The sequence below is a fragment of the Sinohyriopsis cumingii genome, chromosome 12 (assembly GCF_028554795.1).
Source record: "Sinohyriopsis cumingii isolate HCF-2022 chromosome 12, ASM2855479v2, whole genome shotgun sequence".
Classification (NCBI taxonomy): domain Eukaryota; kingdom Metazoa; phylum Mollusca; class Bivalvia; order Unionida; family Unionidae; genus Sinohyriopsis; species Sinohyriopsis cumingii.
Window position 1 is genome coordinate 37924790 of NC_142972.1, and position 25686 is coordinate 37950475.

The window sequence follows — 25686 nt, forward strand, 5'->3', positions numbered from 1 at the left end:
ACGGCACATTTGTATGTCTGAGGATAAGCTATCGCCCAATGTCTTTAGTTAATTCCTAATGACATTACACGAAAACGAGTGCGACCAATGTAAGAAAGAAAGAAGTTTACTGTAGAATGTGCCTGATTCTCCTTTCGCACGCAATGCGTTGTAGACGAAGAGTTTTTGGAAAAACATGACTAATATTTATGAAGAAAAAGACGCAAAATACTTACTGAAATAAGCAGTAAATACTTCAGACACAACGAATGAACGTGGCAAAAGGCTTTATTCTTCTTTTATTTTCTGTACTTAAACATTCACGCCCAAAAAAAGCATTAGAAGGCGAGTAGGTCTCAACAATCTTTTCAAGACGCAAAAAATATTTTCTTTGTACTCAAAGTTACCTTTCTGAACAAATACGTGTCCCATATGAATTAAACTTCAGATTCTGTCTTGGCTTTGAAGGTAAGCCGCTTTAGATAAGTGGCTAGCGTGCCAGACGCGAGACCACATTGGTACACGATCAAGTCCTGCTCATACCAGGCAGATCAACTGCCTTGGTGAGTCGTTTATAAAGTCAATTAACTCCACCTGCCTCAGCACGGTACGATGTAATTGTTTCATGGTATCAGGCTTTGTTGTTTGACTACTCTTTACCCCGTACACAATTTTAATAAAATAACAACCAATAATAAAAAGATATAATGCTCACAATCATCTACTTCAATGAATTAATATTTACTCAAAGACCAATGACATGAGATTAATAATAAATATGTGAAAGGTCTTTGTATTTTGAAAGGTCTATTCGAATTACTGGTTTAATCAGTTTGGAAACATTCCATTGATTTGAGATTTTATTCAAACTAGACGACATTCAATCATATTCTACACTTCTGGAATCTTCGAAGGCTAATGTTGTCCATTTTCTCTTAGTGTAATAAGCAAATTATGTTAATAAATGTTTGAAAACCTTATTTATTGATAATGTGGACATTTTAAACGCATCCGATGAACACATACGCTAAAAACAGAGTACTGATCGGTAGCCATATTGTTAGGTAACACTCACATTTTAATACTGATTAAACAGAGTGCACGACGTTTGATAAAAAAATTGTTGAGACCCATGAAAAAATTATGGAAAATGCATCAATTGAGAAATAGCCTTCTTTTTTTATACAAATATTGTCTGCCTTGTTCAAAATAGAAAATTTTGCACTGACTTACATATGATCAGCTCTCAACTTATTCGTGATACAGGGAAGTTGGGCTTAAAGTCGTCTGCAAGTGACCATACTGAAAGAGACTGATTTGTTTAAGCATATGTTGCAGGAAAAGCAATAAAGCGCACATCTTAAAGGAACAGACTTTTATAACATAACATAATCCCCTTACTACTACTGCCATCCCATTTGATGAGTGTAGTAAAATGCAAAGCAAGTATCTAGGATTCATAAAAGACCCTTTATGTAACAAAAGTCATTGATGGGACTAACACTCCACTATCCGAAATGAGTTTCCAGGAAGCCAAGATACGACGGTTTTTTTCAAACTGCTGAGTGTTGAAAGCATCTCGTATATTCATGAATAATAAGTAATTCATACTGGATGTCAGATGTGAATAATTTTCATTCAGGACCAATCAGACATTTTTACAAGCATATAGGTGACTCCCCCCCATGTCAATATAACCATCCATATTGGAGCAATGATAAGATTTTCAAGATGGCCGTCGTGCATCTATACTGGATGTAATATTAGCACCATTTTTTAAATTAGGGCCAGAGAGATATTATAGGAAGTGTTTAGGTGAATCTCCATGTCAGTATGCCCTCCCATTCAAGATAAGCAGTGGCAAGATTTTCAAAGTGGCCATTATGATAGCCATATTGGATGTCAGATCAGTATTCATTTTTGACCAGACAGAGACTCCAAAACTCATGTTGATAGAAATGCCATTCAGAAAGAGTAGCGATAACAAGATTTTGAAGATGGCTGCCATGATGGTCATATAGTAATTAAGATTGGCCTCATTTTCATTCAGGCTTAACAACAGATCATAAACCTTTTAGTGAAAACCACATGTTGATATGACCATCCAGCTAGGAGAAGCGATAAAAAGATTTTCATGATGGTGGCCATAATGGAGGTCAGATTGGCACCATTCGACATGTGCCATGGTAAGAAGGTATAACTGAACAATTATAGATTCCATGTGTGAAGGTAAGCATCATAGGTTTAATAAGGGCCATAACTTGGTTAACTTTTTATAGACAAGGTTCCAACTCAACAGTATCGTATTCTGAACATACTTAAATTTCTAAAGAAAATGTGAGAACCCATAATGACTTTTGGAACCAAAGCTATTTAATGAAAAAGCTGGGAATGTTTACACTGGCATGAATCAGTTTCATGCATTCAAAATGTACCAGATAACTGCATGAATCTAGTTAGTATGATTACCACAGGGTGCGAATAAGAATCAGTGTGCCATGAGTGAACACCCAGTTTTAGAAAAAAATGTGTACCAAATGACCAAACATTTGGCCAGTAAGATTTTCTTCAAAAACTGGTCTAGAGAAGGGCAAGATGGAACACTTAAATCTCCAAACCAGTATATGAATAGGAAAATTTTGTTCGCCAGAACAGGGACTACGCCAAATACCTAATTTCTGCTTCTTTTATTCCGGGTGGAGGGCAACAGTTTGATAGTTCACAAGCTGGGTTTAAACAGGTGCAGAAGTTTTACTTAAACTTATGGCAAAATCACCAAGAACACTCATAAATTTGCTAAATTTGGATCATATGAGAGGAAATTTCACAGGCTTTGGCAGTTTTCATTGCAAGGTCTGAACCTAATACAGATGACATACTGGTTATAAAATAAAATTTTATGAAAGCCGTGAAGCATGACTTCAAGGTAAAAAATCTAATCTGCTCAAGATCTTCTTGAAATTAGTTTTAATCCATGACATTCTTTACAGGTTACTGAGCTACAAAACAGTTGCTGATTTGTGGACATGTAATGCAATATTCCCCCTGGATAAGAGCATATGATGTGGGTATAAAAATGACATGCAATTTACAAAATGTTGTTGTAGTTGTTGTTGTTGTTGTTGTTGTAGGGTTTAACGCCATTTTTCAGCACAAGATAGGCTATACATGGCGGCCAGTATAATTGGTGGAGGAAGAACCCTGGAAAACCCCGGAAAGAACCACCGACCCTCGAGAAGCTACTGGCAGGCTTTCTCACGTACCCATGTTAGCCGAGCCTGAGACTCGAACTTACGCAGACAGAGGTGGGATGGCAGTGATCCGTAACGGTGAGCGCTTTAGACCACTCGGCCCCCCTTTACAAAATGTAAAATTACATATAAATGATATACACAGAAAACAAAATTGACTTGAAATTTCATCATTCTATTCTGAATAATATTCATGGATATTTTAAAACAAATCAGTTTTGAGATTCATTTACCAACAGGAAGCATTTCTGACAGACAATGATGGCCTGAAGCATAGCTACAAATAAGGGACTTGACACCACTGCAGTTACACCCAATTTTTGTTCCTTTAGGTTAAAACATAAATTTGCATTAACAGTGATGCAACAAGCTGCATAAAACGAAATTTTACAATACAGGTGGCTATGATTTATTGATGAGTAAATATAGATTGAGCTGAATGGCTTACTTACCAATTAATAAATGTATTTTAATTTTAGATGCACAGATTCCTCCTATTTATTATATTTATTTGTAGTCTAAATGAAAGAAAAGGCCTGCATGCCACTATTCATGTATACATGCAAAATACATAAATGTACATGATAAAGTAGTCCAAACATTTTCTTTGAAGTTACTGAGACAGTGAAGACTGCAAATATTATCATGACAATAACATTGTAGTAGTAACATTTTTTTTCAATTTTCTTTCATTTTCTTATGAAGAGAACTAAGGTGTATGCCACAAGAAAAATGAAATAATTAAAACTTCTCAACACTCTCCCTCCCCTGGAACAAATATCTAATTAATAATTTGTTATAATTACTGATACAATAACATGAGAGAAAAAGGCTACAGCTGTCAACTGGAAAGAAACTATGTCATTTCCTATAACAGAAAAGAAACTTGGACTTTTTTCAAAAAAAAGGAATCATGAAAAATTACATCTTGTGACTGATTAATTGGTGGCTGATTACCTGAACTGGCCTGACTATGAAGCTGGTTGTACATCCCAAATGAGGTAACTTGAACATGTCTTTACAACAATACATGAAATCAGAGTACATCTGATATCACAGACATTCAATACACAGGGGTATATGATGCCATTACAGACATACTGGAGGAAATACATAAACATAAGACATCAATAAATATGATAGAAAAAGGTTTATACCAGTAAAGAATGTTTCACTACAGTTCAACAAACAAAATCATACTTAAAATGTTTTGGAAAATATGAAAATACAAACTGAAAGGTACCATTAATGCATTCCTTTTGGACATGGGATGTAAAGTATGCCTAGTGTGCCCTCCTGTATGCCATAAGGATGACTAACAGAGACTAGTATCATGGTGGCACAATGCTAAGCATGCAGTAAAAGGCACAATCATAAATAAAAGTATTTTCAGTTATTAATAAACAAGTACAAATCTCGAGGAAAAAAAATGCTTACATACAAACAATATATTAATACAACACCAATAATCAATAACTTCCATGGGTATACAGATTGGCATAAAAATATAGGAAGGTAGGTAGGTGGATAGGTATGTGTATATATTAACAGAAAAGAATTTGACTGAAATTAATGCTGAGAGCGAGTAAATAAAAATGTAATTATACTGTAATAAAGTAAATCTACACTTAAAACAGGTAAACAAACTCATTATTAAATCTTCTTAATTTTTGTCCCCATGAAATAAGGCACACTTTGGACTACCAGCAAATATCCATATGCAAGGCTGACAAAATATCTGATTGGTAAACCAGAGAGAGCTATTTTCTTAGAGGAGAATGATAAGCTTCGATTTTAATATGAAGCATGTAAAACCTTCATAAATGAAGATAGGAATGAAGACTACACAGGCCCAGTATTCCTGAAAATGAGCTCATCAACAGAACCGTGCCCTTTGTTCCTGAAACTCAACTCAAGCTCTCAGTCAGAAGAAGAAAAAAAATCATATAATTTTCAAAATCTTTTTCACTATCACTAACATGCAAACAGTCAATGACAGATGTTCTTCAATTACGAACTACCACAAATCACCAAAGGTTAGAGAGCATAAAATTTCAGCAAAATTAATGAAAGAACTAATTCTTCCTAAAATGTTATTCATGCCACAATAAAATCATATTTTCAAGATGGCTGCTGTGGTGGCTATTTAAGAGTGTTATATCAGCACAATTTTCAGTAAAAAGCAGCTAAATATCATTAGAAGTCAGGAGGAATAGTGATAATACAATTTTTAAGATAGTAGCCATCCTGGATGCAAGAGTAGCATCATTTTCCTTCAGGACCATCTGCATGCAATAAGAAGTCTCTTTGTGAAATATCTCATTAACAATACCATAATTTCAGGAGGAATACTGAAAACAAGATTTTCAAGATGGCTGCCAGTGCACTACCTGATCATCATCATTTTAATTTGAATAATCTACATGCCATAACGAGTCTAAATCTGAAAACCTAATGTCAATATGACCATACCCTGATAAGGTGAGTAATGATTTTCATCTCTCTCTCTCTCTCTCTCTCTCTCTCTCTCTCTCTATATATATATATATGTATATATATATACTGAGTGTGTGATTTGGATTTTAATGTAGCTTTAAAAATGTTTCAGTCATATCACTATGATGTCTGCAGTGTGGCAGTTTATAGATATGTCTAGCACTGGGGCATCATCATGCTGCAGACATGAAGCAGGATATCATCCAGTCACATTATCCTGACACCAGGCCGACCAGTCCTAACACTAACTTCTTAATGCTGAGCATCAAGCGAGGCAGCTGATAGCACCATTATTATAAGTCTTTGGTATGACTTGACCGGAACTCTAACCACTGACCTCCCATATCTGAAGCGGACACTCTAACCACTTAGGCCAATGGAGAGGTCTATATTTTCTGACGAGATGTGATGTATGAAAGAATTTTCTAACATGTGACTGATACTGAAATTCATGAATTTTTCATTTACATGTAACTGAGGACTGTATAACACAAAGGTAACAACACAAATGTAAGTTGTCCATATACAAGTATATTTCAAATGAGATTTGTCTTCATTTACTAGTAATCATAATGTCCATGGTTTATTCCTCAAAGTGTAAATCCTACTCATTGGTGTTAAGTCATCTCTTACAGATAAATTTCACTTGTATGCTAATTTTTTTTCAGGACCCCCTCCCCAGTTTTGATATTCTCTCATATTACCTCAGGCCTAAGGATGCCAAAATAAATGGGTAGTACTGTACCAACTTTCACTTCGATCGATCAAACATTTTGGAATCATCCGATTTCATACAGTCCTGCCATGGACTGCAATCAACTGCAAGACAAAATGGGCTATAACTTCAACAAAATATGTGGGATGAGTTATTTGCTGATATCTGCATCTTCAAATGATGACCATAACATCTACAATGTTTCATGGCTACCCACTGAAACGTGAGACTTACTGCATTCTGAAGATTCTGATGTACAAGACATCAGGCTCCATGTCAAAAATGGGTAACAATTCTTTACAAAAAGTGCAGCACAGTGATCTGTAAAAATGTGCATTCTGTATTGATGAAAATAACATTTTTCAATTAACAAGCTAATCCATTAAAACTTGTGAGATTAATTGTGTTCACAAGATTATGTTAAATACTATATCAAATTGCAAGACAATATGGGCAGTGCCTCTAAAACAAAACCTGCATGAACAAAATGATTACCTGAAATGTGCATCTTGAGATAAAAACCAAAACATTCATGAAGTTTCACAGAGATTCACTAAAACCTTTGAGCAATTCAAAAAGGACAATATCTCTTATAAATAAATTGTGGAAACAAAGTCATTTTGCTGATATGCACACTTTCAGGTCATGATTATTATATTTACGAATTTCCATGGCTATAAAAAAAAAGCTATGGCACTAGTTGCATTAACAAGATTGTATGACAGATGGAAGGAAAGATGAATTGACATTGATTCCTTTATACCTCTTACGCCACCTCTATCAAGAATGGAGTATATAAAAACTTGTGTATTCAAATATTAAATTGCAAACATTTCATAAACAAATCTTTTGAATTTCATATATTATAATTTATCAAGATTACCAATGTAATACTTCCGAAACATACAGCTTTTTTATTCTGATATATCTAGCACTTCTAAATATTCATCAAATAATTTCCTTCTTGAGACATCAAATTATTCCTAACTATTGAGAAATGTTAACATTTTCAAGTTTTTCAGCAGATAACTTAATCTCAAGCTTAAAAACCAAAATTAATGAATGAAAATAGACAGAACATGTATACAATTATGAGTTAGTTAGTTTACTTTGAACAAATACAATTTGCAGTGTTATAGAAGGTCATGTGCACATGTGCAACATAAAAGTCATGATACTATATCTTGATACTTTAGGTCCCCCATCCCAACCCAATCCCTCAAACAGTTTATATATCAGAAATTTGTCTGGCTAAGGCTCTGATTCATTCTAATTCTGCCCTCTTCCATGTTTCATACTCTAAAGCAGTTTCAAGAACACAACTTCTGAAATAATGTCTGTCACATGTTAGGCAATATGAATTATGTAAAATATGCTTAATATTATCATCCATGGATGGAACTACAATATAAAGTACCTGAATAACAGTTTCTCACTGAAATTAATATAGAATTAAATTATGGTAATTATATTAGGAAATAATGAGTTGTGGTGCAGACTTTTTAACCAGATTTTTTTCTGCAGATACCATTTTTACCATATTTTACTGCATGTAATTGAAAAGAAAATCTGCCACCTTACTGCCATAATGCTGATGCAAAATTCGAACAAGGAATGACATAAAAAGCCATGATATCACAATTCAATGGAATGTTTCAGTCATCGTATTCATTGGTTATGAAGTGGTAGACAAAAGCAGCTTTCTTCGCTTCTTCTGACTTAATTGAAGCTCTTTTTGCCTTACTGCTTAAGGGGACTTGTTTTTCTGCATCTGGAGCTCGAAGTAGTACATCACCAAATATAGAAGCTGGAAAAGAAGGATTTAATATATGAAATATAAGTAGCTGTATTTCTACAGCCTAAAAAATAAAAATAAATTGTAATTTAACATTGTACAGTGACCTGTCACTAAAGGACACTTTAACTTTTTGTGGATGGGTATCCTTAATATCCTTATATAAAAGCTAAAACTGAACATGAAATGATGAAAAGTGGTTTATAAATGTTGCCTAGGTTTACCATATTTAAACTAAAAAACAGAGGGTGGGTGTATCTGTATCTACCAACTGATATATCTCATGAGTAACAGTGTGTAGAGTTTCCATTGAAAACATTTGAAACCCCCCACCATATTAAATTAATGCTGCTGGACTCTGTATAAACATAGATCTAAATGACTGATAAAGAATGAGGAGAGCAAAATCCCAAACATTTTTAGATATTTAAAATCCCAGCTGGATGGATATTTAAGGACCAAAAATGAGGACATATCCAGAAATAAGAGAATGCATGGCAACCTTAATGTTGCCCATTATGATATGTCTTCTATACGGAAGTGTCCACGGAAAGGTTTATGTGTAATTATGTAATTTTCAATAATATTCATTAGAAATGACCATTGACTGCAATACTGTTTCAACAGCTTATGAAAGAAAGTCCAGAGTTTATTATTTCATCATCTTTTAGTCCAGAGTTTAATGTTTCATCAGTTTTTTTAGTCCAGAGTTGATTGTTTCATCATTTTTTTAGTCCAGAGTTGATTATTGCATCACATTTTAGTCTAGAGCTCATTGTTTGATCATCATTTAGTACAGATTTAAGTTTCATCGACTTATCACACAGAGTTGTTTCAGCATCTTATGGTACAGAGTTTATTTTATAGATTGATGATCCTATGGCAGGAAGTTTATACAAAGTATTGATTCATAACCTTTTTACTTTCACCTTTTTCCTTTTGCAGACTTTGAGTTTTTAATGATAAGGTCTCTGTAAATTACTTACATAAAAAATACAAAGTATGAATCCTTCATGTGCATGTTATCAGCAGAACATATGCAGAAAACCTTGTGTGTTTTTTTTATATTTATATGCATATAGTAATCATGCCATTCTTAATGTGTAATAGTCTTTATGCTTAAACATTCTGGACTCTGTTGTATGAACAAGAATACCACATAATAAAAGCATATTGTCAAGGCAATGAAGATGTTTTATTGGACATATTTCATTGCGATGCATTTGTATCAATTGTGAGCATGGGCAGTTTTAGTTATTATGTAATCCTGTATTTACATGCATTCAGTCCCTGGCACTGTATCTTTTTGTATAAAGGATGAGAATGTAATACTGTATTTACATGCATTCAGTCCCTGGCACTGTATCTTTTTGTATAAAGGATGAGAATGTAATACTGTATTTACATGCATTCAGTCCCTGGCACTGTATCTTTTTGTATAAAGGATGAGAATGTAATACTGTATTTACATGCATTCAGTCCCTGGCACTGTATCTTTTTGTATAAAGGATGAGAATGTAATCCTGTATTTACATGCATTCAGTCCCTGGCACTCTATCTTTTTGTATAAAGGATGAGAATGTAATACTGTTAGCAATGCTCCATAACTGATTAAGTTCAACCTTTTAATCCTGCCTGTAAAAGAACCAATCTGGACACTATGATCACATTTTTTTCTATATTATCTCTAAATAAATAAAATAGCTAAATTTCTTGAGTCTGTTTCATGATAAAAAGAAGGCAATGGTCTGCAGAATGAGCAATTGATCAAAACGTGACCTTGACACCAAAATCATAAAGATGAGCGAGCATGTTGCATAATGATTCATCAAAATGTGACCTTGACACCAAAATCATAAAGATGAGCGAGCATGTTGCAGAATGATTCATCCAAAGTATGAACAACTCCACCAAGATGTTTAAGAAATATAACTAAATGATAAAACTGTAACCATTTTATATGCTTTTATGATCTTGACCTTAAGGTCAAAGGGCAAGCATGGTTATGGTTTCATTGGCAAATCAAGTCTTATAAACAACCACATTCAGTCATATTATGACCAAGAAGAGGGTCACAATTAGCCATATTTTTAAGTCCTTAATGGGAATGGTGAATTGTAAACTCACTTCACTTAATGCTGCAATATGTTGGATGGGAAACCTTATGGCCCTGATCACATTTTCCTTATATTTCCCAGCAGTTATTGTACATTTTTTTTATCAACATGCCACTGAAAGAAGGTGGCATGCAGTGCTCATTTCAACTTCAAAAAGGAATATCTGAACAACAAATAAAAACATAACTGTCGAACAAATATAGCTTAACAAAAAGGCTGAAGAAAAGCTGGACAACTTATCTTCAATAAAGGATTCAAGATTTTATGGATTTACAAGTTATATGTGGATGAATAAAAACAGAAGTGCTTAAGGCTGCATATAATTAACAGGATCAAGACTTCATTAGTAAATTGTCCACTAAATAAACATAATGAAGACATTGATAAGTTGAAATTATTAAAGCTTTCTTCTTCCCCCTACACTTGCTTATCCAAATCAAGTTTTATGATCAGAGTGTCATCATTTAGGGATCTGTCAAAGATTTCCTCATTCCCTTTCATACATGAAAAAAGCCACTCTTGGAAATGAATGCAGCAATAACTACTTGGTTGTTCCTATGAACTACAAAAGTGTCAAGATCCTCAAACTACAATCTAATTCAGAGCAAGCTTGTCAATAATGCTTTCATTATACAGACATACATTGTATCAAAAATGACACCTATCTGTTAATATTGCCTTACCCTCTTTATACAAATAAAGTGGCTGTTTACAAAAAGTCTTTACTATTCACTGTCTGATCAATAGCTGCATTACCCACTGATTAACCTATGTTACAGCAATATGACCAATGATCTCCTGAATCATCCAATGTTATTACTTTCATGGCCTATTACTGCTTCTGCAGCAAGAGATAAACCATCCATGGATGGGCAAGTCCCAGATGACAACTGGAGGGCAAACTAAAGAGCACTGGAGTCTTGGTCACAAATTAATATCAAATTGATCTTAGCATTTTATTGTATTTGAATGACATGAAATCCCCATGAGGGATTTTACCAAATTTATCTCAATGGGAAAAACATATATTGTAATTTTCTAACAAAATAGGACCTAAGTACTTGGTGCTATGGGTAGTGAGGGAGACAAGTGTGTAGCAGTTGAAAAGAGGAAAACACAAAGTATATGATAATGATGACTTCAAAAGAAGAATTGGTAGTGAAAATGAGTGGACTGCAGATTATTAAAAGAATTCTCCCTGACAATGACCAGTTCATTTTTGGGTTACTGAAACCAATTGCTTTTAAAGTTCATTATGAAACCAATGTCATCTGTTAATTTTAAAAGAAAACCTGATCTACAGTCTCACAAGTACAGAAATTCAATTTAATTTCAAATGTTGAACCTGGTCTAATTATTCATAAGCAAGACTGGATCATGCATTAACCTTAGAATTGTATCATAACTTAATCGTTTTCCTCCCTTTTGATGCAGAATCATAAGACTATGCTTGCTTAAGTATTTCCTTGAATCCTTTGTCCTGCCTGCTTGTCTGGTGCATTATTCAACAAATGTTGTCCAAAGAGACCATAGCTCTCATGTTCACCATTGCCAATAATTAGTGTTTGATGAGGACTAACTTGTTCCAGTCTCCAAAGAAATCTTCAAAGAAATACTAAGTTGCTAGGGGATTGCTTTTAAACTCTCCTTCTTTAGCCAAAGTGCAAGTCAAGCACAAAGTTTCGTCCAATGTCTGTCATGAAGAACTAATATTGTTGTGGAAAATAAATTTTCTCATTCAGTCAGTGACAATGAAATATGTAGTAACATTTAATGCTACCTCAGCACAATGGTTAATTTACGATGCTAGTTAAAAGAAAAATTCAACAAAATGTAAAAAGGAAGACTTGTGCACAAAAAACTAGGAAGATAATCCCATCCAAATAATAAATGCAAACATTAAGTACATGATAAAATATATGGGATAAATATGTTCAAATTATGTTTTAAAAAAAGTAAAATAAAAGATGAAGGCAACACATGCAAAAATTTCCTTAAAACATCTGATCCAAATTTGTTACAAAAACTGTCTGATTAAAACAAATTCAAGACTTCATCATCATACATTTTTTTAAAATCAAGTACACATAAAAATACTTCTGTCTCACAGGGCTGAAATTGACACACTTGACAAGAATGTGTTCAACTGTGAGTGAGTCCAGGTATGGTATGCATTCTAGTCAATAATCACCCTTCAAGAGATATGCATTTGTCAGATATGTGTGTCTGATATGTGATTGGTACATTTGCACTCCATCTCTCTGTTCTATTCTATACTGAGGATGCCACTCGCCAATAGTGGGTTTGATGTTCTTAAATTTGTGAAGTTTTTATTCCACATATTTTGCCATTTATGAAGAACATGTTGATTTACATATTATTTGAAGTCACTATATAAATCTCCACTCAGTGACATGTGACTAAAAAGTAGCTTTGGCTGCTTTATCTGCCTTTTCATTAACCTTTATATCAGTGTGACTAGGTAGCAAACTGTACAAAATACCTTTTCCAGATTAAGCAAATCATGCTTCTGTGAGGTCTGCGATATTTTTATGGGTTGTCAGGTTTGAAGATTTGCAAGACTTTAAGTGTGGAAAGTGAATCAGAAAAGATATTCAAATTTGTATTTTGAGAGGTTTCAATGTAGTTCAAAACTTTCAGTATGGCTATAATTTCTGCATTGCAAACTGTTATATTCAGTAGCAAGCTCAAGATGGCGACATGGTGTCATGCAATGGCAGCTCCAACCTTGTCTGCATCTTTCAGACTGACTGGCATACAGGAACATATGGCTACAAAAGGAGGCAGTGATTTAAACGAATTTACTCTATAAAATGTGAGAATTTGCTGAAGGCTTACAGAAATAGCATAGATCAAATATAACTGGTGTGTGTATGTGTCAATAGCCATGTTTTTGACTTTGTAACACAAAATTTTGCAATATTTCCAATATTGATATTTGGTATTTATAAGCATGGGTAAATTCATATACTACAATATGGAATCAAGTCTGGATTCTAAGCATAAAATTTGGTTTGAGGTTTTGGCCTAATGATTGCATCATCTGCAGGATGAGAGGGATCTGAAAATAATTTGGTAGCAGACAGAAGAGTCCATTTTATTCATCTAAAATAAAGCAATAATTTGTTTTTCTTAACATGGAAGCTTTCTGACAGAAATGTTCTAAATGCACAAAGGCAGAGTCCAAGTCCCTGACTCTGTATCAGATCAAGCATTTGGAGCTTGGATTTACAGGCTGATCTGTAGGCAATCAAACCATAACAAAGTTTAAATGTTACTAATGACCTGCAGAATGGGAACAAAACCTTCCAATCTGCTCCCCAATCTATATCTGCCTGGGCTTCTTGACATTTGTCCATGGGGGCCCCTGAGTGGCCAAGTGGCCTAAAGCGATAACCATTCCGGATCACTACCATCTCACCTCTGTCTGCATGGGTTTGAGTCTCAGGCTTGGCAAATGTGGGTATGTGAAAAAGCTTGCCAGTAGCTTCTCGTGGGTCAGTGGTTCTTTCTGGGGTTTTCCAAGGTTCTTCCTCCACCAGTTTTCCTGGCCACCATGTATAGCCTATCTTATGCTGAAAAATGGCATTAAACCCTACAACAACAACAACTACAACATTTGTCCATGAGGTATCAAATACATTCCTGAAAAGATGGTTTATGGTTAAAAAAAAATAAGACACATACACCACTCCCTCGATAACTCGCACACATCGGGGTCTAGAAACATCGACCGCACTATAAGTGAGGCGCGAGTTTTCGAGGGACCTATAAAATAAGCCCAAAACCAATAAAGTGATTGACGACATAACGGAGAAATATGGGGGGGGGGTAGGCAGATTATACTGTTGAATACTCATTTTATAATCGTTCTGAGATTAACTGTTAATAAATATCTCTTCATAACGGTGTACTTTATTATTTCCTCATAGGACAACATTAATTTCAGGATAAACTGCAGTATATTGAGGCGATCATTGAAAACATTATTCCACGTGGTTTCCGTTCGCTTAACATGTGTACCACTTCACACATTGTGTACTATGTCACTAATTTTTATGTTGAATTGGATACATTCTAGTTTTATTGTTTGATCCAAATTAGACGTTTTTTTATATACAAAAGATCGACTGTTTTCGAGAAATAGTGTCGATCGAACGATAGATAGATTTGAATGCGATAGAAGTAAAATGGAAAACAAAAAAAACCAAGGGTTAATCAGTACTAACATATTTAATTGGTCTACAAATTTAAAATAACGTAAATTAGAACAAGTTAATACTTGCCGTTTGTGCCATGCTTGACAAATATCAATTCACTTTTTGAAAAAAATCAGTTATTTTTTTTTGTGTGTGTTACTCCTTGGTTTCTCTGCTGCCAAGCAAAATCCCTCAGATTTCTCAACTGCATGAGCTTTACGTAGTCAACATTTTGGGTCTCCAGCCACCTCATGGCAATATCAAAATATTTGATTACTTCCTGTGCAGAGGGGTGGGGGGTGCAACATCTGCGTCTGCATCACTTTCAACACTTGTGTTACTCCAGTTAGAATCGTAAACTGCTGCAAATTTGTTCGCTATAGAAATAATTATAGTTTCATCTGACATGTATTCGGCTGTGGGGCAATTATTGTCAGCACAAATCCACTCCACCATATCATCAAGAGAAACGCCCATCTCAGGACCATGAGTCTGTACGAATTTCTCCCAAACAACCTCGGCATTAATGACATCAGTTTCACTGAAACATTCGAAGTCACTATCATCGTCATTGTCTCTGTTACTGTTTTGCTTTACGTCAAAGGCAGCTCCAAGACCCTTAATCCAGCACCCAAGGTCACTTGTAATCGATTTTTTTTTAATGCAACAAACACTTCCCCAAGTTGTTGATCAAAACAAAGCCGGCATGTACATGTAATTAGGTTCTCACAGAAGTACTCACGGGTTTCGATGTGACGGTCGATTGACTCTTTTCATGTTTTCAATGAACAGACTATGTTGTGATTATAATGTTTACACTGAAACGGAATTAAAGGATTAGAATGTGACTTTCACACAGGAAGACGTTTAATTGGTGTTTATTTCATTCTCTGTTGCCACCTGTTAGCATTTACCAGAAGTTTTCATTGATCGCTATTTCACCAGACTGTTTATATACAGTATACTGACAACTATTTATCATAAAAACTTACATAATATATGATATCTTTAAACAGAGGTCTCGCTAGGATTTTAAAACGGGGTATTTCTGCCTCTGAATTCAATCACTAAATATCAGTACATTTTCTCACTCGGCCGCCAGTCAAAGCCTTTGAACTAGCTGCCTAGCTGTTACATCATGTTCTTTTTTTTTAATGTACTCTTATAAAATGACAACAGTACATCAAAGAGTCTTTCAGTCACAGAATTCTGTCATTGTAAATATCAGCACAGTTAACTGATCAACACATTTTCCCACAAAACAGGTGGCTGAAACAGGACCGGCAAATCTTTGAATTTTCCCGCGCACCTATTACATGCGTATGGAGGACTCCCGCCTCAGTGATTTTCTGCGTCCCAGATCAAAAATTGGTGTCCAAATATACATAATTTAGCGTTTTCGAGATCTCTGAAATTAATTCTTCTTTAGAACTTGCAAATTTCAAAATATGGATTATATTTTTACGGGCATTAATCACCATTTTCGATATTTTTGTAATTTTTTCATGTTCAGAATATTTTAAAGATATTTTAAATACATTTTCTCTGGAAAAAATCAGGAGCCAAGACGGACACCGCGTTATAAGCGGGATCGCGAGTTATCCGGGCACGAGTTATAGAGGGAGTGATGTATTGGGTCTTCTCTAATAGAAAGACAACCATCAAGCTGGATGTTCTTCATGAATTCAATGCAATAGGCAGAAGTGCAGGAAAATCATTTTTGAACTTAATTTGAGTTTATCTGTTGTTGACATTCAATATTATACATAATCTTTTATCCATAGTAGATCAAAAAGTCATCAATAAATATCAAACAGAATGTTTTTGGCTTAAGATATTGTAAAACACTGCTAATTTTTATATCAAAAAGGGAGACTGACAATATGATGTCCTGAGGTACACCATCTTCTAAGGATAGCTTTCAGAATCAGTAGTGTCCATGAGAAAAAAAAATGGAGATCAAGTTAAGTATATGTCCCCTAAGAAACAGGGTGACTAGATTATTCATTCTGCCACATGTGGTGTCATAAGCTTTTTACTAGTCAAGAATAATGGCAACTATGTTTTTTTCTTTATAAAAGCTTCTCCAAGAAATGCCTAAAGCCTAACAAGAGTGTCTGTTGTGTTTCTCTGGTTTCTGCATCCACAATGAACGTGTGATAGTAGATTGCTGGATCTGAGATACCAGAGTAGTCAATCATTTATTATCCATTCCATGGTTTTGCAAATACAGCTTGCAAATGATAAGTAATAATAGCTGCAAGTCGGTTTGGTTCTTTCCAGGTTGGTGGGGCCCCGAGTGGCCGAGTGGTCTAAAGCGCTCTTCGTTACGGATCACTGCCATCTCACCTCTGTCTGCGGCGGTTCGAGTCAAAGATTCAGCCAATGTGGGCATGTGAGAAAGCTTGCCAGTAGCTTCTCGTGGGTCGGTGGTTCTTTCCGGGGTTTTCCGGGTTCTTCCTCCACCATTAATACTGGCCGCCATGTATAGCCTATCATGCTGAAAAATGCCGTTAAACCCCACAACAACAACAACAACAACTTTCCAGGTTGAGGTACTGGTATCTCTATTGTTTCTTGCCATAACTCCAGGTAGTCACTGGTTTCCCAAATTGTACTGAAAATGTTTAGTAGTGTCTTGAGAACAGTATCAGGTAAGTATTTCAAAAGTTGATAGTGGATAACATCTGGTCCTGCTGAAGTTGTCATGGGGCCAAAAGAGAGTTTTGTAATTGTCTGAGAGTGAAAGATTTATTGTAATCTTCAGCATTAGTAGATTTAAAACTAAGAGGAACCTTTCAGTTTTTTGACACAGCATAAATTTTCAGAATAATTCTATGGTGAGGACCTTTATAAGAATGTTTAGACCAGTGTATTTGAAATTTCAGGAACAGTTGAGACCATTTCATCAGATTTATTCAAATGTTTGATACAGCCACTTTTATTTTTGCCTATGACTTTTCATACCATATTACATGCTGATTTAATACAGGAGCATGAGTTCAGCTTAGAGACATATAATCTCCATATTTTTTCTTGCTTTCTCTAATGGTACAACAAGCTGTAGCTCAATATATAGGGTATTTATTAAGATTTCAAGCTGTTGGATTAAAATGTTTAAGGAACTTTTTCCTTTCCTGATGGTGTCTTCTTCTTGCACTATTAAATGATGGATTATTGACACATTCAGGAATTGCTTCAGCTTTTGGTATTGTATTCCCAGGAACATCCTGGAGTATATTTGTAAATAGGTATATCTGACTGATCAGATCTTGCCTTTCTGAACTCACACCTGGCTGAAGTTGAAGCCAAAGTAATGTTTTGCATCAGAGTTGCAACATACAGCATCTCATCTACTAAACTTCCACAATCCTCTCCTCCATGGCAAATGGGTTGAATCCATTCAGTAGCCTGGTGCAGTGTGCAAGGAAATATCATACTTCCTCTACAACCCAGAGAATGCACTGACCCTTATCTTTGACAACAAAATCAATAGCTTCTTTCTTACCTCAAATACATGCCATTTTGAGAAATGGTATATGGTGGAGAGAAACAAAATAGCTAATAGATGGATGGATGTATGAATATGAATATGGACTGATGGGCAACATCATATATTCCATCTTATGGTGGGCAGATAAAAATTGATTTTGATTGGCCAACTCACTAGTTTCATACTTAATCTGACTCTGATTAGATACAGGATCAAAGGGCAAATAATGGATTTACCTACATATTCAGACCTCCATATAATCAGGAATTCAGTGTAAAAAGAAAATTTCTTGCCAAACAAAATCAGATTTAAAACAAATTCAGATACAGTGAAGTAATAAATTTATGTTTAGTTTGCAATGCATTCCACTAATTTTTTACAGCAATTAAAAAATGTGTCTTTAATGAAGAAACATCACTGGTTTTGGGGGGTTTGTTATGAAAAAAGTTCAAATCTATTTGCATTTTAAAAACAAAAGACATAAAATAATCTATGAATCAACATTCAAGTTAATTAAGCCATTTCAGTGATGGAAACAGTGAATTACTGAAAATCAATTAAACTCTAAGACTGATGTTTCTGACAGTCAAGAAAGAGGCTAAAAGCTTTTGAAATGACCTGCCATTTTAAATTACTTCACCCATTTTCCATTTACATTTTTTGTACAATTATGTGTCAATATTATTAAGCTCAAAAATGTGTTTAAAAAATTGAGTATCTATGTGGAATGTTTAATGTTCACTTGATTTTTGTTATACATTTATCAACTTCTGTTTGGTATTTCATAGATCAAATGTTTCACCATAATCATAAATCTTGATTTGCAGAACTCCTGAAGAATTGTATCAAATTATTCCTAAGATCATAAGGATACTACTCACAATGAAATTTCTTTTAACTTCAGGAACTATTTCCAATAGTTTTTTTTTTATATTATAGAAATATAATGGGCCAGTTAGCATGCCAGTTTCACAACCAAAAGTAGTGTGGCGTTACAATCCTACCATTAGATCAGTCTGGGTTGGTTACCATGGTGTGGCCATGGACAAGGTACATGTATTTGACTCCAATTGCCTAGGCACTAAATAATTTACTTGTGTTTCTGTGTTGTAAAACACTACACAGTTCATCTTTATCTTGGTGACCATCATATTATAACATGATTCTGGACATAATTGGGTCATGTCAGGGACCCTATCAAAAAAGATTTTAAAAGCATCAGTTATAATACATATAGGTTAAGTATCACTATATTCAAGCTGGGCATCATAATTAGTCTCTAATTAGCCCTTTTTATATTCTATGATTGTCATCAATTGTATTAGCTAAGAAGCTACATGACATCTGAAACTGCTGTTGGAACAAAGCCAATATGGTACTGTTCTGCCCACTGGTCAAGTTTACCATCAATACTGAACCTAAACTCTATCGTATTTCTAAGCAAGTAATATCCAAACCACCTTTTGTTATGATACACTGCATGTTTAAATACACAAATGCAAATTTTATTTGTTAATTAAGACAAGAAATTGTAATCCACAAAAATTATAATTTGCAAATACAATTAGTTGATGGGTTAGTGTCAGTTCTCTCACCAAATACATTTTTAAAACCAACAAGACAAAAATGCCAAATTAAAGCCAAATCTTTTCCTAATATTTAAACAATAAACATTGTAGAAAAAACAAGTAAAAATTAACAGTACCGGTAGATGTTTCATAGTTGAGCAATCCAGAACAGAACAATTTTGAAATTCTTTCTTTGTAAAAACTATTGTGGACTGGAATCATCTTAGTGAGAGTGTTGTGTGCATGCAAACAAATGGAGAGCTTCAAGACAACTATTACACAATATTACTAACTATTTTGTGGCCCTCTCTTCTGGTGCAATTTTATGCCGTACTGGCCCCATACTGTATACATTCAGATTCAGATACAAATGTGAGCACACATGCAGCCAGTCATTAAAATATTGTGTCACATGGAGTGCAGGTGAACAAACTTCACATGTGCTGCTTAACAATACAGGTTCTTTCTCAGTTCTTTGTCTTTGATAATTTAATGCAAGCACTGTACTATAGACACTGCATATACTACTGGAATGATAAATTATATTGCATGTGCATATATTTTCATCTTATCTTTTGTCCAGGTTAAACCTAAACAGTATATGCTTTTTCTTTGATAAACACCATCAAGAGTATCTTTAATAATTGTGCAAAATTCTAAACATATTGCATGAATGGCTATTACCGACACTGTAGTATTGAAATAGGCTATGGGTGGACACTCCTCCAGCGGCCTTATCAATATTTCTTGAAATGATGTAAGTTTTATGAAATTGTACTGATTAGTTCTATCAATTTCACATGTGGGTATGTGTTAAAGCTTGCCAGTAGCTTCTCGTGGGTCAGTGGTTCTTTCTGGGGGTTTTCCCGGGTTCTTCCTCCACCATTAAATACTGGCCGCCATGTATAGCCTATCATATGCTGAAAAATGGCATTAACAAAGAACACCAATACCGCTTTTTTTGTTGCTGACATTTCTGGTAGCTGAGATCAACCGGACGAGGCATTATCTAATAATCTATCTTTCGTTGGATTTTTGGCTGCTCACTAGTAATTAATATATTTACACTGACAGACATTTGTATGTGGATGGTAAGTAAAACTCCTCTTCTTTTCACCCAGAATTAAATCTCTCTGAACACTCACATTTTCTGTAGTAATTCCAGAACACCCATGCCTCTATCATCCATTGACCCTTTTGTAAAATTTCTGATACATGTGTGGAAGGCAGCATAATTTCACTACCACAAATGTAAAAAGGAAAGATAAAAAACTTGTTGGTCTATTCAATAGGCAGGAAGGATCAGTAACTACAATCGACCAATTGATGGCCAATTCATTTAATTAAAATGTAACCAGATAAAATAGCTTGCTGAAATTTCAAAGAAAACAGATTACCTTTGAAGCACCAATTGTTATGAAAATGTACTAAGCCAATGGAAAAAAATCTGTCTCCATCATGCAATGCAGATCAATTATTTGATGTTGCTGCCACAAAAAGAAATGGGCATTTGTTTGGTTCTCCAAAGTTGTCCTTTAGCAGTGACTTCAAAAATGCTTGCACCCTTCATCAAAGTATGCCGACTACAATCTTCAATAAAGCCATTCTTCAAAGAAGTCAGTACCAAACTTAAATAAAAGCAATGAAATCTGATGGATTGTTTCATTTTCCAAAATGACTATAACACTTTTACTGTGCCATGAAAGTTTCCTTTTTATAGAAAGAAAGTTTCTGCTTACGAATGCTACCAACGGTAGCTTTTAACGCAAACTTTTACTGACTTGGGATCTACTGAAAAGTAAATGTGCTTCATCATTTGTTACGTGATTGTGCTATATGACCTGTGACAAAATTATGGAATATTTTAAATCTGTGCGTGTGCAAATATATTTTCAGTGGAATTGCTTGTATTGTGGATTCAATGTGGATCAGATTAACGGCTGAGTACACAGTGTTGATACTATTCATGCTATACATTAGACATGTATATATAAACAGTATACATGTAAATGTTCCAATGCGTGGTTCTCTGAATAAAGTAAAATATTATATATGCCTTCTCTGTTTTCACTACAGGTGTATTTCTCATTTAATTTGCATCAATTTAAGATGGTAACTGTGCCAATGAAGCACATATTTTGTGCCTGCATTTATTACCTACCCCTCCCGCAAAGTTTTTGGGGTACATGCATCATTTTCTACAGCTAACTGATCTGGTTGCTTAGAACATGGTTTGGTCTATAACATGGTCAGGTTCTATGGTTCCCAACTACCAAGTAATAGTGGGGTCACACTGTATTTACATTCGTCTATTTATATGCACAATTCATATAATGAAGTCATCAGTCATACAGTACTTACTTGACTGGACAGATATAATAAAAGGCAAATCATAATACATACACATAATGAAAGTGGAACATATCAAGTACTTAAATTATTCCCCAACATTATATATATATATATATATATATATATATATATATACACACACACACTTCAACTTTTATTAATATATATTTTGACAATTAAACAAAAAGAATGCTTAGCAGACCCCTCTCCCATAAGTCATGTGACCCTCTTCTTGTACATATAATCCTTTTTCAACTGAGAAGAATATATGTGGATCAGAACGTATATCTCTAATAACGATTCTTTCTGTCATGTCAAAATTAAGAATTAGGATCTTTTGAGTTGTGTCCTGAGTATTAGTTTTCTACAGTTATAATGGCCATATGCTCCATTTCTTCACATGACAATGGCACAAAGTGACTGGGTACAAACCAATTTATTCTTTCTGAAAGACACATTTGTGTCCACATTATGCATGCTATGGGAGTCATGCTGATTTGTTTACCAGCTTCCTAACAATGATTACAAGGATCTGATGCAAATTTAGCTTGTAACTGTGGTAGCTGAGCCATTAGTGACTAATGACTATGATGTAAATTTAGCTTGTAACTGTGGTAGATGAGCCATTAGTGACTAATGACTAGGATGCAAATTTAGCTAATAACTATGGTAGCTGAGCCATTAGTGACTCAATGATGCAAATTTATCTTGTAACTGTGGTAGTTGAGCCATTTAAGTGACTAATAACTATGATGCAAATTTATCTTGTAACTGTGGTAGCTGAGCCATTAGTCACTAATGATTAAGATGCAAATTTAGCTTGTAACTGTGGTAGATGAGCCATTAGTCACTAATGTCTATGATGCAAATTTAGCTTGTAACTGTGGTACCTGAGCCACAAGTAACTAATGACTAGGATGAACAAAAGTGTACCATTTCTTTAATGTCAGCTACATTCATTTTTTAGTTTGCATAAAAATGGGATCAAAGGGAGGACAATAATGGGTGTGCAGTCATTTAAAAAAGAGTAACTTTCGGTGACTCGTCAATTATTAAATTGTTACACAGTACTATGATTGATTTTGTTATTATTTTGAATGTGCATATTTTCTGATTTCTCCAATATAAAGTTAAAGGTAAATACAGACTTCATAATTTGCCTGCCAGTTGAGTTCACCAGGGAGACCATGCTGAACTATAATGTACAGTACTTACACAGTGCAAAGTGTGCATAGCGTCACTTAAATCCTTACTTATTCCAAACATATTAGATGCAGATTTTGCTTTATTCATTGTTTCGATCAAATTGCATTCTTCCAGATAACATTTCAGCTAGTCCTTAATAGCTGTTTCATTTACGTTGAATCACATGCTCACGAGTTACTCATTTTCAATGATAAAAGCGATCCTACAAACTGAGGTAATATTTTTAAAAAGGTATGCATGTTTAATTGTACAAGGCACATAACCATCATAATTTACATGTTCACAAAGAGTGGTAATAATAAAGACTAAAATACTGTGCCTAAACATTTGTCATCTTTCAGACACAGTGACCCTGCCTTCGAGCTTTTGATAGGGTTCTTTTTTACTCCAAGTGCATTGGCTATCCACAAAGTTTGGTAACTGCAGATGGTGGATAACTCCAGTTATTATGCAGAAACCAATCAGGTAACAAAGGGATGGGCAGACATTATTACATATGGTGGTCATACAAAAAAGATAATGCATTATACCCAGTAATCTGAAATTTTTGACTGCAATAGCTTCCACTGAATTCAAGCTTTAACTGGTGCAAGTATCTGCAGGTAACTTAACTTTACAAGACTCTGAGATTTAAACAAGTGCACATGAAATTGCCCATGAGGAAAAATTATGTAATTTGCTGTAAAACAATCTTCCAAAACATTGAATTATGGGTACCCTCCCACCAAAAAAAAAAATTTGACCCACAGATTGGAAAATTACTGCCAGAAATGGAAAACCTCAGAACAAAGATTATATTTAGCTGGGAGTTAACAATTAACTTGTCAGTGGTGTGGAATCAAAAGTCTTGAATGGAAATACATTAATCATTTACCACTAATTGCAATTCAGAGTTTTTATAACAAGATTTCAATATTATTCTATAAAAACCAACATGAAAAAGAAACATTCTATTCATCATATTCTGTTTCACAAGAGAGAGATAGCAATCAAGCAATTTCAATGATAAAAGCGATCCTACAAATTGAGCTAATATTTTTAAAAAGGTATGCATGTTTAATTGTACAAGGCACATAACCATCATAATTTACATGTTCTAGTCTTTATTATTACCACTCTTTGTGAACATGTACATTATGATGGTTATGTGCCTTGTACAATTAAACATGTATACCTTTTTAAAAACATTATCTCAATGAAATACTGAACACTAAATTTGCACAAACAAGTCTAATCATCAGGACCCCATAGCTGATTTTTCCAAAATCTGACTATTAATAGCAACAAATAAACATTTCTACATAATCAGGACCTGTCTGCTACAAAGATATGTTTTTCTCTACTTTTAAAATGAGACACTTCATGCCATCCCAGTGAAGTAGACTAAGATTTTAACATTGCAATCTTCACAAAACCTCTTTAATGTCAAGGAGACAAATATACAAACAAAACTGCAGTTAATAGTTCTTCTACATTTGCAGCCATCTATCATATATACTACTAGTTTACAAATGACATGTCATCAAAACAAATGTGCGAGTCAGCTGGATTTTATAAAATTAAATGAACTGTAATGCCTTTTAAAGTTTGAGAATTACATTAGAAAATCAAGACAATCACTGGAACAACTTCCTCAATGAAGCTCTCATCAGCTGCATGACTTAGAAGTATTAGGACATAAGAATGCTGCTAGAGAAAGATCAATAGTGTTTGATGCAAGAGACTTAGAGTTTCTATCAATTTCTAAGAAAGAATATACATCAACTAGTGTGAAATAAAAGTGGTATAAGGAAAGCTATCATTATATTTTTCACAAGCAATATTTTGTGTGGAACTTGGGTGTGGAGGCATTGCATTCTACACCTTAAGAGACTGTTGTACAATATAGTCATATGTATACTGATAAGCTAAGAAAAATAAATGTATGTACACTCAGTGATATAAATACATATCCTATTCAATACAATGATTTTCTGGAGGTGTGTGAAGCAAATTTACACTCACAAATAGTGTTGTAAATTTGCTGATGAAGATATTTGATTAAAAAAGTAAATAAAAAAGGAAAATTAAGGATCTGACCCAAGGAATTAAATGGATAATCACTTTAAGTTTAGTGCACTCAATGATACAAGAGCAACATGTAATGTTTTACTTGTGTTCTTTGTGTCACACTGCTGTCAGGACCTTAGTGGCTTTATGCCTTTAGCATTTTCCTCAACACTCTTCAGTATGAAGACAAAGAAGGGCATACTCTGATTAGAGAGGGTGAACCGTGTCTACCTGTACATGTATTACTGCATATTTACATGTGATGCTATCTGCTCCCAATACCAGTTTATACAACTTCCATTTGCAATATTTACAGACCATGTTTGATCAATTCAGGAGATAATCAGCCTGAAGTGCAAATGATGGCAAATATTAATTTCTCCAACTACTATATGTACTCACTTATAGACCAATTCAGACTGCAAACTATAAAAATCCTGATCTG

At 34.4% G+C, this 25686-nt stretch overlaps 1 protein-coding gene across 1 annotated transcript in view; it reads right to left on the reverse strand.

Annotated features, from left to right (window-relative positions):
• Positions 1-249: 249 nt before the first annotated feature.
• The window catches only part of LOC149786276 (inositol polyphosphate 5-phosphatase OCRL-like), a 254292-nt gene continuing 228855 nt past the window's right edge, over positions 250-25686 (reverse strand). Inside the window, exon 27 of the mRNA XM_089976660.1 lies at positions 250-8248. Coding sequence (XP_089832786.1) covers positions 8097-8248 — 152 coding nt within the window. The 3' untranslated portion in view covers positions 250-8096. The remainder of the gene's footprint in view (positions 8249-25686) is intronic.